Here is a 15259-nt window from a genome sequence, read left to right as displayed (position 1 = left end):
ACACCCTCAGCTCATTCATGTCAGGTCAGTAATTGTGAATACTATATAGTTAGACCTTACCTCAGGGAAGGAAAAAGCTATGAAGCAAAAAGTGAGTTTAGCTCTCTCTCTTCTGGGAGGTCAGTTCTGTTAGACCATTAATGGAAAAGAGTTTTTAAAAAAGATGAATGTCCCAACTGGTGAGTAAATGGTACAACAGCCACAGGATAGAAGACTCCATGGTCATCAACAATGATGCTACAGAAATGCACTTTCTGATGCGGAAAGATTCTTACTGCATGCTACTTAGCGAAAAAGCAGGTGAGAAACAGTATTATCATTTTAATAATGGCCGTAACAATAAACTGGATGTAGTAATATGTGATAACCATAAAGGCAAACATTTCTCCAAGTGCTTCTTGCAACCAGCTGCAGTGTTTGGGCTCTTTATAGTTCATTTAATCTTCTGGACATTCCGTGAAGTAGTTACAGATTCTCACTGTCCAGGTGAGGAAACGGAGGTTTAAAAAAATGCAACAACTTGTTCAAGACACACAGCTTTAAAAAAAAAAAAAAGACAACACAGCTTTTAAAGGGCTGTGCTGGCTCCGATGTTCAGGGGACTCTGCCTCCAGGGGCACTCTGTCCCCTTGCGTTTGAGTCTGTTAAAAAAACACACCTGGAAGGACAGACCAGGTAATGGATAGAACTATCGGCAGTGTTATGAAAATGTTATCTTCCTTTTCTTCTAGCTTTTCTACATTAGACATAATAAATGCATATTACTTGTTAATAAAAACTGAGAGTGCTCGAGAGAGAGAGAAATCTGTATTGATATGCATATGCTTCCTGGAATATCAAAACACGCTGGGATATTCTGATTTCATTCATTTGACAAAAACTTTCTAAGCTTGTGTGTATAAGCAAACAACATATTTGTATGGAGCACATGAGACAGCCTGTCCCGAAGAAAGTAACGGTTATATTTTCAAAACAATGCCCTAAAGTTTGGTGACAAAGTGACTATTTTCTACAGCAATAATTTACATTTTTATTATTTTTTTATTCAGCAAATCAAAAGCTCTTTTTTTCCCCCTCCTTCTCTTCGAATGTAAAGACAAAACAAAGACTCTGGATTGCTTGCTCTTGTTGGATAACGAAGAGGCACAGATGCCAAGAGGTGTGGGAAGATGGACTTTTTCTCTCCAAGGTGGATGAGTATCTTGGAGGGTGGAGATTAAGTTTGGGAACAAACAGTGGGCAGCTGCTACAGCAACGTATTGCCTAGTTGTAAACGGAGTCTATGGGAGGAAATGAGAGGAATCACTCCTCCATGGGCTGGGTCATCTTTAGGCCCTTCAGCACAGATGGCCAAAAGCAATAGATTGAGAGCTGGAACACCCATTCCAGGGCTCCAGATGCCCTACAAAGACCCAGTGAGTGGCCTAAAGTCAAAGCCTCTGGCAGGAACACATTACCTTTCTTTAATGCCATTGGCTCCGTGTCCTTTATATCTTATTTGACTAAGGAGCAGCTTGGTGTACAGGAAGGAGCATGAAACTGAAGTCTTATGGACCCACGATGAAACCTGTTTCTGCCCCCCACTGCTTGTGTGACCTCTGGGTAAATTAACTAACCACTTAGATTTTAACGTCATCTTTTGAATTAAAAGAACTAATACCTCTCTCATGGGATTTCAAGAATTAAATGAGATCATAGGGAAAAAGCATCTGGCACCCACTGTGTACCTGATACATGTTAGCGTCCTTTCTTTGAGTCGGTGAGTGAGACCACAGATCAGGCATCATCCAGGAAACCAGCTTTCAAAACCCCCTTGTATGCTCCTTAATTATGCTTACCCATAAGTGGACTTTTTATTATTTAAATTTAAGTAGTATAATATTACAGTGCAATATTGGTTGCTGGAGTGGAATGCAGTGATTCATCACTAACACAAAGCACCCAGTGCTCATCACAACAAGTGCCCTCCTTAATGTCCATCACCCATCTAACCCATCCCCCACCCACCTCCCTCAGTCAACCCTCAGTTTGTTCTCTACTGTTGAGTATTTTATGGCTTGTTTCCTCTCTCCTTTTTTTCTTTTCCTCTTGCCCATATGTTCATCTATTTTCTTTCTTAAATTCCACATATGAATGAGATCATATGGTATTTGTCTTCCTCTGACTGACTTTTTTCACCTAGCATAATACATTCTAGCTCTATCCATGTTGTTGCAAATGGCAAGATTTCATTCTTTTTGATGGCTGAGTAATACTCCCGTGTGTGTGTGTGTGTGTGTGTGTGTGTGTGTGTATACACACACCACATTTTCTTTATCTATTCATCAGTTGATGGACATTTGGGCTCTCTCCTTGGTTTAGCTATTGTTGAAAATGCTGTTATAAACATTGGGGTGCATGTAACCCTTCGAACTGTATTTTTGTATCCTTTGGGTAAATACCTAGTAGGGCAATTGCTGGATTGTAGGTTAGTTCTATTTTTAACATTTTGAGGAGCCTCCATATTTTTCTCCAGTGTGGCTACACCAGTTTGCGTTCCTACCAAGAGTATAAGAAGTTTCCCTTTCTCTGCATCCTTGCCAACATCTGTTGTTTCCTGTGTTGTTAATTTTAGCCATCCTGACAGGTGTGAGGTGGTATCTCATTGTGGTTTTGACTTGTATTTCCCCGATGATGAGTGATGTTGAGCATCTTTTCATTTGTCTGTTAGCTATCTGGATGTCTTCTTTGGAAAAGTGTCTATTCATGTCTTCTGCCCATTTCTTAACTGGGTTGTTTCTTTTTTTTGGGTGTTGAATTTGAGAAGTTCTTTGTAGATTTTGGACACTAAACCTTTATCAGATATGTCATTTGCAAATATCTTCTCCAATTCTGTAGGCTACCTTTTAGTTTTGTTGTTTCCTTTGCTGTACAGAAGAGTTTTATCTCGATGAAATTCCAATAGTTCATTTTGCTTTTGTTTTCCTTGCCTGTGGTGTCGTGTCTAGAAAGAAGTTGCTATGGCTGAGGTAAAAGAGGTTGCTGCCTGTGTTCTCCTCTAGGATTTTGATGGTTTCCTGTCTTACATTAAGGTTTTTCAACCATTTTTGAATTTATTTTTATGTATGGTGTAAGCAAGTGATGAATGGACAGACCTTTCTTGTTTTTATTTTATGATTTCTTTGTGTCCATGTATTTGTGGATAACAGCTTGACCTAGAAAATGTTTTCTCTTCCCCATTTCCTGAACTAGCAGAAGAAAGAAGTCAGCATAGAAATAAAGGTTTGGTGGCCCCATGGTATGCTTATGCAGGAACCCCCGCATTCTTGAGCCACAGACTGTGGGGAGGTGGGCTGTGCAAACAAAGCACTCATGTGTGTGAGTGTTTAAGACCTGATGGTGCTTTTCAAACCCCATCACCTTTGGCTGAAAGGGAACTTGCTTGTCCTTCCCTTGCAGCATTTCCCTCTTGTGGAATTCAACAGACTGAGAGGGAACATCCCTGCTCTGCTCTCCTTCCTGTCCCTAGTGAGGAGACACCAGGGCGCCCTGTGGTATCTCTGGGAGGGGAGGAGGGAGCCTGTGATTGGAGACTGTCTCAACCCCTGCCTCTGGGGCCTCAATGCCAACCCTTCCTCCCAAGTCTGTGCCAAGGCTCTGCGTTCTTGTTGGAAGCCTGAGAGTCTGGGTTAAGGGACTGGGGTGAGAGGTGTAAAAGGAGGAAAACAGATTTTCCAAATAGTTCAAAATATTCTAATTATTAAATACTACAAATATAGGCAATACACCTTGTAATCTAAGAGGGAAAATACAGAAAAACCTGTGGATGTTAGGTTCAAAAAAATGATAGGAATAATGAGGACAGAATTAGCCCTACTGGCAAGAGCGTATTGCTGCGAAGGGTTGAGGGCTGGGGTGGCTTCCCATCACTGCTTCCATGAGTGAAATGAAGCCCAGTGGCTCCCCTGCACTAGCTGCCAAGTCCTGTGGGCGTTTTCCTGTCTTATCCACAGCAGATGGGAGCAGGGAGCAGAAGCAAGAGGGCTCGGGTCCTCTTTCTGGTCACACTGCTGTGGAGGCCTGCAGCCTTTATCCAGGGCGCTAAGGCTGGTGACACCAGGGGACAAAGTGGATGCTGGGGGCCCAGGACATCGGCATTGTTTTAACACACTCCAGGGATGGGGGCACAAGAAGCACCAGCCTGAGCCCTTGGGACAAAGAGGGGACAGCCAGAGGGAGGGGACGGACATGCTGTGCATCAAAGCCAGGGTCCTGGTGCTGCAGACAGCATCTAGGCCTCTGTGAGATGCAAGCCAGCCACAGGAGCTCGGCCTCACTGTCTCATCCGGAAAACTGAGGAGAGGGGGGGAAAGGGTGGCTGCACAAACAGGATTCATGGGGCTTCCTGCAGTGCCAACACTCTGAGGCCACGAGTCAGAACCAGGGCCTGTCGCCTGCCGTGGCTAACCCTGAACCTTTCTTCCTTCGGGACCCGGGAGAGGGGCAGCTCCACACCTCTCCTGCCTCCCTGCCTTCCAGTGGACACCCATGTCTCCTCTTCGGTTTCTCCCTGGGACAGGTGCTACTCTCTCTACCTTGTCCTTCTGTCCACCCTACCATTCCTCCCCCTTCCTTAGTCCTATTACTGCTTTTCCATCAACTAAGTATTTCAGATAACGGCCACCCTCGTGGGCTTGCCCTGTAGAATCACGGCCATTTAAATGGCCCCAGTAAACATGCAAGTGTGTGTGTATGTATGTGGCACAGGGAGGGCTCAAATTCAAATTTACCACCATCATTAAAAATATTAAAAACAAAAAACAAAAACTACCTACCTTGCTGGCTACCACCAGCTGAACCATTCCAGTGGCGGAGCGGAGAATGGCCACAGCTTCCTCATGGGAGAGCCCCACCAATAAGTGACCATTGATTACCAGCAGCTCATCTCCTAAGGACAGCCTGCCATCCCTGAGGAAATGGAGACGGGAAAAAAATCCCTTGTCAAGATATTCTGGGCTTGAGAAGGGACATTTTCCTGGAGCTGGGGAAGGTCGCAAGAGGGACGGTTAAAATCAGGCTAAGGAAAAAGTAGAGACGGCCAGCGACAGTTTGGGTTGGAATTTTTCCTTTGGTCTGGCTGGGTCCTGATGCCCACTTAGGGAAGCTCCATGATTTCACATGGTCACCTGGTAGCAAGCAAGTTCTTTTTTTTTTTTTTCCAGATAATCAAAATTTTGTATTTTATTAAGTTCATAATCACTGGAACATAAAAAATATACATGATTATTAGTAGAAATGAATAAATATGGCATAGATGTTCCAACTAAGCCCCAGTGACTGCAAGAAGCACAAATTATAAAAATATTCATATGCTTAAAAGAGCAGCTGGAGTAAGGGTTAACAATAAAATGTCAGAGTTTCTAGGAGAGCATTCCAGGGTAGGCCCAACTGCCCAGCAACAAAACAAAACAAACAAAAACACCACCACCTGGAGAAAAAAAAATTTTTGAAGGCCTCTTCAGCCGGAGAGAGCAAGAAGTGATTATTTCTATGCCTGGAGTGATGAGCAAGCAAGTTCTTAATTTACCACCATATCCTGCATCAACCTTAATGAAATGCTTCCCATCCAGGGGGAGACAATGATAGAGGAACTGAGACCCGAAGGTTTTTGGAAAGTCGAGTCATTCTGTTTTTAATCCTAATGCCATCCTGTCCTCACAACTGAGTTGTCAGCTGCGTCACTGAGCTAAGCACCCCAAACAAAGGTATCACAAGCTCAACAGAAAGCCTTCTCTAACCTGCTGTCCTCTCTCTTTCCAGGTGACAAGGCCCTGGCCATATTTCCTCTGTAGCACCTGGGACACTTCACTGCATGTGCATGTGCCCCCCCCCCACTCCCAACACACATGCAGCGTTATAGGACCTTGAGGATAAAGTCTCTCAGCACCATTTCCATCCTATAGCCACGCTTCATCAGGAGGATGGAATACAAAAACCAAACAGTCTGACCAGTTTACTGCTATTGCAGGTATCAGACCTGGTCTACAAATGTATTCTGTTTCTTTATTTCCTCTAAAGTAAATTACAGCTGACTTAGAGCTTCCTTCCCACTGGTCTGGGGCTGCGTGCCCTAGGGTGGGTCAAGGGCTGGGGTGGCACACTGTGCCAGAGCATTGTGCAGGTGCCTTCAATCATGACAGATCAACAGTCCTGTGGGTTCCACTTGAACCTCCAGTGGTCTGGTCTTCCATTATCCCAAAGGAGCCAGAGGTTTTTCATCGCTATTGCTAAATATGGGATAGGAAATCTGGTGAGGGGGATGGTCCCTAAGCCTAGGGTTCCACCATCCCCTCTGAAGACTTTCCATCAATACCCAAGGACAGACTGTGCCTGTCCCCAATATTCCTAGATTTACCCAACTTTCTCTCCAACATGTCGACTCTTCCCACCTTGCCTTGTTTCAGCAAATCAACCAGCTTCTCTCCATCCTTCCCTCCCTCACTGGTTTTTCTCTCAGTCGTCTAGGGCATGCATCATAATCTTCTCCATGAATTTAGGCTTTCACAGAAGACAGGAGGTACCAGAGACTTGTGACAGCCTCTGATTTCTATCCTTCAAAAATCCCTAAATCAGAGAAATGCTAAGAACCCTTCTAGTTGCTTGGACTGGAAAGAGAAGGGGAAAAGGAAGCCCACAGAGAACCTCAAGGAGGTGTGTGGGTGGGCCATCGAGAAAGAGAGGGATTCAGGAGTAAAAAAGAACACTAAGTTCTGACCAATGTCCTTGAATTTATTCAAGACCATCCCTACCCCCATCCCTTTTCTTATTTCCCTCTTCAATTCCATTTGTCTCATCTCCTATTATTAACTAGAATGCCCCACATGTGAATTATATACTCCAGAAGCAGAGAGAGACATGCATACAACTCCAGGCTAAGGGGGAAGAGAAAATGGCGAAACCTACTAGAAACAGCTCACATAGAAAACAGACAAGAACAGTTCTATATAAGTTTATCTCTGGGCACAGGAATTTCCTAATTGCCAACTTTCCAAAGACATGCTAGAACCTAAGACCTAGGATTAATGGGGAAATGGCTATCTGATGGGAGTTCCTCAAAGCATACCTCATGTGGGAAATTTAGTGATGCTCTTCTGGATAAAAACTAAGGTCTTAAATTTCCATAATGACTGCTGCCCAGATAACTGACAAGTGCAGTTATTCTTATCTCTAGTTGTTAGCATCTTACTCTGAGTCATGAGACTAGAACTGGGACATGACACATGATAGTTTCTACCCTTGTCCTCTCCTTAGTCTTCCAATCTTTACCTCCGACTCCTTCAACTCCACTTCATGAGATAGAGTTTTCAAAGCCCTCTCGGTCTAGGGCAGGCCACACCACTCTGGTTTGCCTATCCCCCTTATAACCGGGTACCTGGACTGAACACCAAATTCCCAACTAGATTTACCTCCCTCATCCGTGAAACTCTACCTTTATACACCTACTGTACACATGTGGGCACATAACACGTGCACACACCCCAGCGTGCCTTGTCAATAGTAGACGCCCTATATACATGGAAGCAATCAGCTAGCAAAGCAAAAGCATGCTGTCTATTTTGGTATAGTTACATCCTTGTAACTCCAAATGGATTTCTTTGTACATGCTCTGCCTAAGCACTGTCCTTCTTCCTACTTAAGACAATAGTTCAGATTAAAAAACAAGTTTTGAAGTATGAATTGTTCAGGCCACAAGGAGAAAAATTCCCATTTCCTTTTTTCCCCTTGGCATTTACATGACACACGTATGTAAGTATGTGTTGAAACCTGACAGAACTGACACAGCACATGAACTGTGGTCGCATTTAAAATCAATTGCTTTCCCAAGTCATTAGCCACAATCTTATGGGGGTTAAGATGTCAGGAATGTGGCATTCTGTTGCATAGCATAGTCTCAATAGGTAACCACATGTTACCAGTATCCTAAAAGTTAGGATAAGTAACAATCCCTTGAAACTCAAAACAGACTAGAAAGAAATCTGATCTCTTCTGATTCGGAGGAGCCTGTACCATCTCCAGCAATTAGCCACTTCCTGTGCCCAGAGGTGTGTTTAATTGAAACTGCTCATGTCTGATTTTCTCCTATGCTCCAGCATCATCTTTATGAACTGCAATTACCAGGGCTTTGACCAAATGGAAGAGTCCTACACCCGGAGGAAGGGAAGGGAGAGGATAAGGAGGCAGAGAAGAAGGGAGAGTTATCTAGTCACCTGTGAGCGGCACCTCCTTCCTTCACTTGAGTGACAACGATAGCGTGAGGTGAGCGCTTTGATCCTCGGCCTCCACTAACCTGAATTCCCAGCCCATCCGATTCTTTAAGCAGCTCCATCTTCCATATCCGGCCAACTTCCTCCTTGGAAGAAAAAGTGAGCACACTATGAAGTATATGGACAGACACATGGCATTGACCCAGGAGAGTGGAGCTGTTAGGTCAAGCCAAATAGTCATCAGTTGTCAACAGGTATTGTAGATGACCACAGAAAGAAAAAGCTCTGTGTGCTGGATCAGACTCTCTAGCTGCCTGTCTAATAGAACATTCTATGATGATGGAAATGTTCTATATTTGTACAATCCAACATGGAGCCACTAGCCACAGGTGGCTATTGAGTGCTTGAAAGGTGGGTAGTGGCAACTGAGATGATAAATGTTTTATTTCATTTAGTTTTAATTAAATTAAATAGCTACCTGTGGCGAGTGGCTATAATATTGGACAGCAAGGGTGATTATCCAATTTCCTGACCAGGATTCTGTTAAGGAAAACTTCTTCTGCCTGAAACCTGGATACCACTGTGTGTATAAACACTGGCTGTGTCTGGGTTCCATTTATTTACACACAGCTACTAATTAATAAAGGAAGACGAAAGGAAGGCAAAGATAGGTCTTGGTGCCAGGAGACTTCAACTAATTTGAGCCCAGTTCTGACACTTAGTACTTATGAAAGTCCTTATGCCTAAAACCCTCAGTTTCCTTGCCTCTAAAGTGGGGATAATTATTAATACTTTCAGATTTGTCATTAGGATTAAATGAGATATTTACGGAAGCAGCAGTGCTTCTGGCACCTAGTAGAGACATAATAAATGTTGACTGGTAACCTTATATTATTTATATATGCACATGTATATGGTAGAACCATCATATTGTAATATACCCAGTGGTACTGTAACAGTGCTGCATGGGGACAAATGGCAGCTACAGTTGTGGTGAGCATAGCATAATGTGTAGTTGTACAATCACTATGTTGTACCCCTGAAACAGATGTAACATTGTGTGTCAACTATACATCATTAAAAAAAACCCTATCATGTTGAATTGAATCGCAAACTTCCTAAGAACATAAAAATGAGATCTCTGGTGGGAGAAACCAAAACAGGAAATTAATTGATGAATTTGTTATTGGCTTCTATAGACATTGGTCTGTACACTCTTTAAATACATTAAAACATGCTTCAACCCTTATAAAAATCTATTCTTTAAAAAAACTAATCATGTCTCTAAGTCCTCTGGACTAATGGTAGCTTTTCTTCTTTGGTTAATTCTCCGTTTGACTCCCTATTTTATGCCTGATGCAAAATGTTTGAGTTCCTTCAGATACGTGGGTGTTCAGAGAAATGAAAGCAAAACCTTCCAAGGTGATTTACTTTGGGGGTCTTACGTTAGGCTCACTCCTGTAAGTTCTTTTTATCTCTAGGTCTATGGGTATGCATTCCTTAACATATAAAACAAAAGCCATGTCCTTTCCTCATCCATCATGAAGGTCTAATGGAACCATTAAGGTCCAATATGGACAAAGCCATCCTCCTCCTAGAAACAGGCAACCTTCCCATTTAAGCTGCTTGCAAAAGAGAAAGAATGTGAAGTATTCAGAAAATCTGAAATACATACTGTCAGAAACTAAAACGAAACTTTATGCAATAGTAAAAAAACCAGATGTTAAACAGTCACTGATGTGCAGCAGTAAGAACGTCTGGGGAAATTATTAACAGACAGAGACCTGTTGGATCCTATACTTTCTCGAGTCAGCACTGCTCAGCGGGGCTCCATTGCTCTGGCAACATGCAGTGGTGCCCACGGTCTCCTTCATCTGCTGACCACAGACAAACGATGCCTGTCTGGCCAAATGTAACTTCAGAAGTCACTGGCTTACCGCAGTAGTTCATGAACTTGTCAACAATCCCTATATCATCCAATCATTTCACTTTGGACTCCATGGTTTTTGGTTTGTTTCCTCTGACCTCTGGAACACCTTTATCTCTTCTCCATTCAGAAATAACCTCCTGGCCTTCAAAGTCTCTCACAGCTCCACTATTTCCTAAAAGCCATCCTTGAGAGTCACTGCTACTGACAAGATGGCAACTTTCGACACATGAGGCCCTATGGCCTAGTGGATAGCCCCAAAGGGAACAAATTCAGGGATGTGCTGATTAGCTGTTGTCCCGGCTTGCTCCTATGGGCCTACCCTATGGCTGCCTCCCTGGGCCTAACAAAGTAGCTGAGAAACTTGAGCATAATGGTGGCTTGACTTGTTTTTTCCATGGAAGATATGCCGTGGCTACTAGGGTCTTGACGGTATGGGACAGTGCTCCTCCCTCTCCCAGTACAGAAGAGCTGTGAAATCCTTTCCCCAAAGCAAAAGGGACCATTATTAGAGTCTAGGACTAAGAAAATGCATTTGGCTTTAGCCCAAATTAGTAGAAACCTATTCATCCCATTACTAGCTGCATCATCATTTCCCCCCATCCTACCATCTTTTTGTTAAACAGAACATGTTACGTACGGTTCATAGAGGGTATGACAATACTAGATATACAGTCCTTTCTCATTTTTAAATGCTTTTAGAAATAGAACTTGTGGCAAGAAACATGCAAAACTATGATCATGGAGAAAGAATAATGACCTAATGTATATACTCTTGACAAAAGAGCTAAAGACAATTTTCATTAAGAGCACTCACATGCCCCCTTTATACCCTTGCCTAATAACACACACAAATAGTTAAATGCAAAACAAAACACATATCTAATAAAAACAGCTTCAGAGGGCAGGGATGACCAATCTGTAATACAGCCCCCAACTATGCTAGTCAAGAAGCAGATCTTCTTTTTCACTTTTATCCAATAACATGAGTTTTTTCCTCCATAATTGAAAGTAGGAACTATAAGGGGGGAGTTCAAAGAAGTCCATGCAAGTTTCCCAGCTCTGGAATTTCTTGATTATCTAATGAGGAGTTCAGAGGTACACAAAGGAAGGCACAAACAGGAAGAAAGAGGCAGATGTTATCAGTCTCAATTGTCCAACTGTCAGTATTAAATCTAGCAGCCCACAGCTAAAAGCAGTGTTCAGTTACAAATAAAATCAGCGTCTGAAGTTTATGAGGCTAAAGCTGGCACTGGCAGAAAATCAACAGGCCAACTTAAATATAATAATATTAAGTATATTTCCAACTGCCTCCTTACAATTCCACTTGGGTATCTAATACACACTTCAGTATGGTCAAAACAGGACTCTGCCTCCCTCTCACTCCTGGCTTTCTCACCTCCATGGGAAGAGCACCATCATCTACTCAAGCTAAAGAGGATATGCAAACTAAAAGCTCACAAGTTATCTTTGATTCCTCCTTCTATTTCCTATATCCAAACCATAAGCAAGATCTGTAGATTCTACTTGCAAAACACACCCACATCCACCTACTTCCGCTCCTCCCTGCCACCACCACTGTCAAGACCACCAGCATCTCTAGCTTGAGTTATCACGATAGCCTCCAATCTGGTCTCCCTTTTTATTTTTTGCTCCCTACAATCTCCTATTCTCCATTACACATCTAGGGGGGACTTTTTTTTTTTTTTTTAAAGATTTATTTATTTATTTTAGAGGGAGAGAGAAGGTAAGCAGGGGCAGAGGGAGAGAGAGAGAAACCTCCAGCAGACTTCCCACTGAGCATGGAGCCTGACATGGGGCTTGATCCCAGGACCCTGATGATCATGATCTGAGCTGAAATCAGGAGTTCACCACTTAAGACTGAGTCACCCAGGGTGAACTTTTAAAAAACATATATCATGATGCACTCAGCTTAAACCTTCCAATAGCTCCCTACTAGACTCAGACTGAGGTCTAAATCTTTGAGGTGGCTTACACAAACCTCTACATCTAGTCCCGCCCATGCTCCCAAATCACCTCCCCGTGCTTTCCCCATCGCTCACTGTGCTTCGGTCTCTCTGCCCCTGGAACACTCCATCACTCCTGCCTAGGACAGCTGCATGTGCTGGCTCCTCCCTGGAAATATTCTGCCCCCAGATTTTGTAGGGCTGGCCTTTCCTGACACTCAGGCTTCAGCTCCAACATTGCCTCTTTAATGAGGTCTTCATTGATACCAATTTCAGCTAACTCCCCACCAGGACGCTGCCCAGGCATCTTTCATGTTACTGCTTTATTTCATTTATAGTACCAGTTGTCACCATCTAACATTTAGATTCAGTTATTTGCTTGTTTATTGCTTGTGGCCCCTTATCTGTGATAAGTGCCATGGGACAGAACCATGTCTCTCATCTATTAGCAGGTTCTCCAGCAACTAGAACAGTGCCTAGCCCATAACAATACTGCATAAATGCCACAGAATTAACAAATATAGGATGTTAATCTTATGGTTTTTCAGAAGTTACTGAGAGTGACATTAAGAGGCTCGCCCAGATGGGAAACCTGTATGTTTGCCAATGTTTAGCATGTGAACACCCAATCCAGTTGTAGAGACAATTGAGTTCTGAAACAGATCCTGTCTAGACAGATGGCTCAAGCCTTTGCTTCCTTTTACATTGGCTTAAAGGGCAATGAGACTCTGTCAGCCTGTGGAGAAAAAGCCAAACCATGCAAAATTGGATGCTATGGACTTTTGTATTAATGTTGTTGAAGTGCTACCCTTTCCTATAAAATGCCAATTACTGTGTGATGCTCACACATGCATCTCTTCACGGACGCAAAAAAAAAAAAAAAAAAAAAAAGGATTTATTTACAAAACAGAGGTGGTACATTAAAGGGAGCTATCTCGGCAGCATTTAAATGACCTCATCTTCTGCTGGAACCAAAAATAATATTTCACAATAGCATCTTTTCTCCAAATGTGAGAAGAAACATCATCCAACTAGAATTTTACTGCAGTAAATCGTCTGGCTCTAGTTGCAAACTTAGATCCTGAGACTGTTTGCCTATCCCTTCTTATTTAGAATGATCAGTAAGAAATAAAAAGATATGTGATCAATGTCACAGTTGAAGTTCCTGAGTCATCAGACCAAAATGTTCAGTTTACGGGTGAGGAGATGGAAGCTCAGAGGAAGAACATGGCAGCCTGACGGCCACAGAATGGGGGATGGAAGAACGAGGGCTAGAACCTGGTGTCCCATCTCTCAGGCCTGAAGCTCTTGGGTGCCTTCATTAATAAACACCTACAGAGCACCTGCAGGTGCAAGGCAGTGAGCCAGGACACAAAGACAAGTAAGGTCCTTGCCGTTCAAGTCTACTGGGGACACAACAAGCCACATGGTAATTGGAATATGTGGGATTCATGCATTGATGAAGATGAGAAGGGGGCACTGCAGGAGCCCAAAGAGGAGACGCCTAAAGATGGGGCAGGTGGCAGAAGGGTCACAGAAGCCTCCTAGAGGAGTGTGTCATGGTGTTCGTCCCCCAGAAACGGAAGAAGCTAAGCTACATGGGGGAGGAGAGGAGAAACAGGATAGCAAGAGCAGCATGTGCAAAGGCTCAGAGGAGATATTGATCATAGTCCTTTGCAAAAAATTGTGGCTAATTCAGCCCAAACAGGGGAGGAAGAAAGCAGTGAGAGATGAAGGCAGAAAGTTAAGCAGGGATCATACAGTGAAAGGGTTCCTGTGCTTCACAAAGCTAAGGAGCTTGGGTATTACCCTGAAGGTAAAGCGGACCCACCCAAAGGGCTTAAGCTTCAGTGTGTGTGAGGATGCACACACATGCCTGAGGTGCTCTCTTTAGAAAGGTCTCTCTGGTTGCTGTGGAGACACTGGATGACGGGATGACAGTGGACAGTGGGATGGGTAGTGGAATACCAGGACCACCATGTGGGAAATGAAAGCCGTTTGACCCAGATAGAAAGGGAGAGAGACCCCGAAGGGAGCCGGGGTTGACAGGACTTGGTGATCAACTGGACAGTGTGGAAGGAAGAGGGCAGCATTTCAGTTGACTCCAGGATGCCAACTGTCCCAGTTTGCTGGGATGAAGGCATTTCCTAGGATGTGGGATTGTCAGCACAAAACCAGGGAAAGTTCTAGACAAAGCAGGTGAGTGACTGCTAGTTGAATCTCAGGTTTCTGGCTTGGGCAACTTTACGGGTGGTGGAACCTGGAATATTGGAGCCAGCTTGGTGATGTGGGAAAGTCATGCGTCAAGTTTTAGGCATGATGTGAAATACCCAAGATGGAGATATACTGTAGGCAGGTGGTAGAAAGGATGGGGTGGGGGGGCTCAGGAGAGAGGTGAAGGAGCAGACATGGACTGAAGAGGGACATTACCACATAGAAGGATAGAAGTTCACCCAGTGACCATGGGGGGAGGACTTACTAGAATAGGACCACCCTCATGCTGTTTCTGCTTGATGCAAACATCAGGGACAACCTAGGAGATGTCCTGGGTGTGACTCTCCTTCTCAGTTTCCTTTTCCTGCATATTCAGACCTGGGGCAGGCTTCCTGAGGTCTCTGCAGACCACCTGCACTGAACGACTCAGACTTCCTGAGGTCTCTGCTGAGGGAAGAGGTCTGATACTGTACAGGCGAATTACACGTGTTAGGGTGAGACCACAAATGGACTCATAGACACATACACCAGCTATAAATCAATTCACCTGGCTGGCAAATGGTAAGATTCTTTTTTTCACTATTATGTGACTAAGTTGTATTTATTTTTTACCACGCTGCATTACAAAAATACACATCTGTAATAAACAGGCTTGCAAGAACTTTCCCCTTGGATGAGTAATGGTCTTCACTAGACAGGGAGTAAGGAACTCTGACCTCAGTTCTAAAATTGCCTATCTGTGTCCTAGGAGATTATGTTTTAGACAATGGGACCAACTTTTGTAGTTTCAAAGATTAATCTGGTTGCATATGTATTATTATGTGTTGATATTTCATAGAAACATATGGCTTTTTAAAAAGAAGATATTTATTAGAGGAAATATGTTTCCTATAGTTCTGTTAAAGGGA

The 15259-nt window shown here is 43.4% G+C and overlaps 1 protein-coding gene across 8 annotated transcripts in view; it reads right to left on the bottom strand.

Annotated features, from left to right (window-relative positions):
* PDZD2 (PDZ domain containing 2) overlaps positions 1-15259 on the bottom strand; it is a 340075-nt gene that overhangs the window by 72725 nt on the left and 252091 nt on the right. For 5 of the 8 annotated variants that reach the window (XR_014146865.1, XM_081825945.1, XM_081825946.1 and 2 more), the window contains 2 exons: positions 8247-8389; positions 4815-4947 (listed from right to left, as the gene is read on the bottom strand). The exons of 1 other annotated variant lie outside the window; for it this stretch is intronic. Coding sequence is in view for 6 of the 7 variants with exons in the window: in XM_081825945.1 (XP_081682071.1) it covers positions 4815-4947; positions 8247-8389 (276 nt within the window). In the remaining variant the exon portion in view is untranslated. Of the gene's footprint in view, positions 1-4814; positions 4948-8246; positions 8390-15259 lie in introns of those variants that run through there. 2 more of the 8 variants (XM_081825951.1, XM_081825947.1) reach the window with 2 other exon arrangements.

This window comes from Leptonychotes weddellii, chromosome 7, assembly GCF_054177405.1.
Source record: "Leptonychotes weddellii isolate Sample4059 chromosome 7, ASM5417740v2, whole genome shotgun sequence".
NCBI classification, from domain to species: Eukaryota; Metazoa; Chordata; class Mammalia; order Carnivora; family Phocidae; genus Leptonychotes; species Leptonychotes weddellii.
This window is presented reverse-complemented; position numbering and strand designations above follow the sequence as displayed.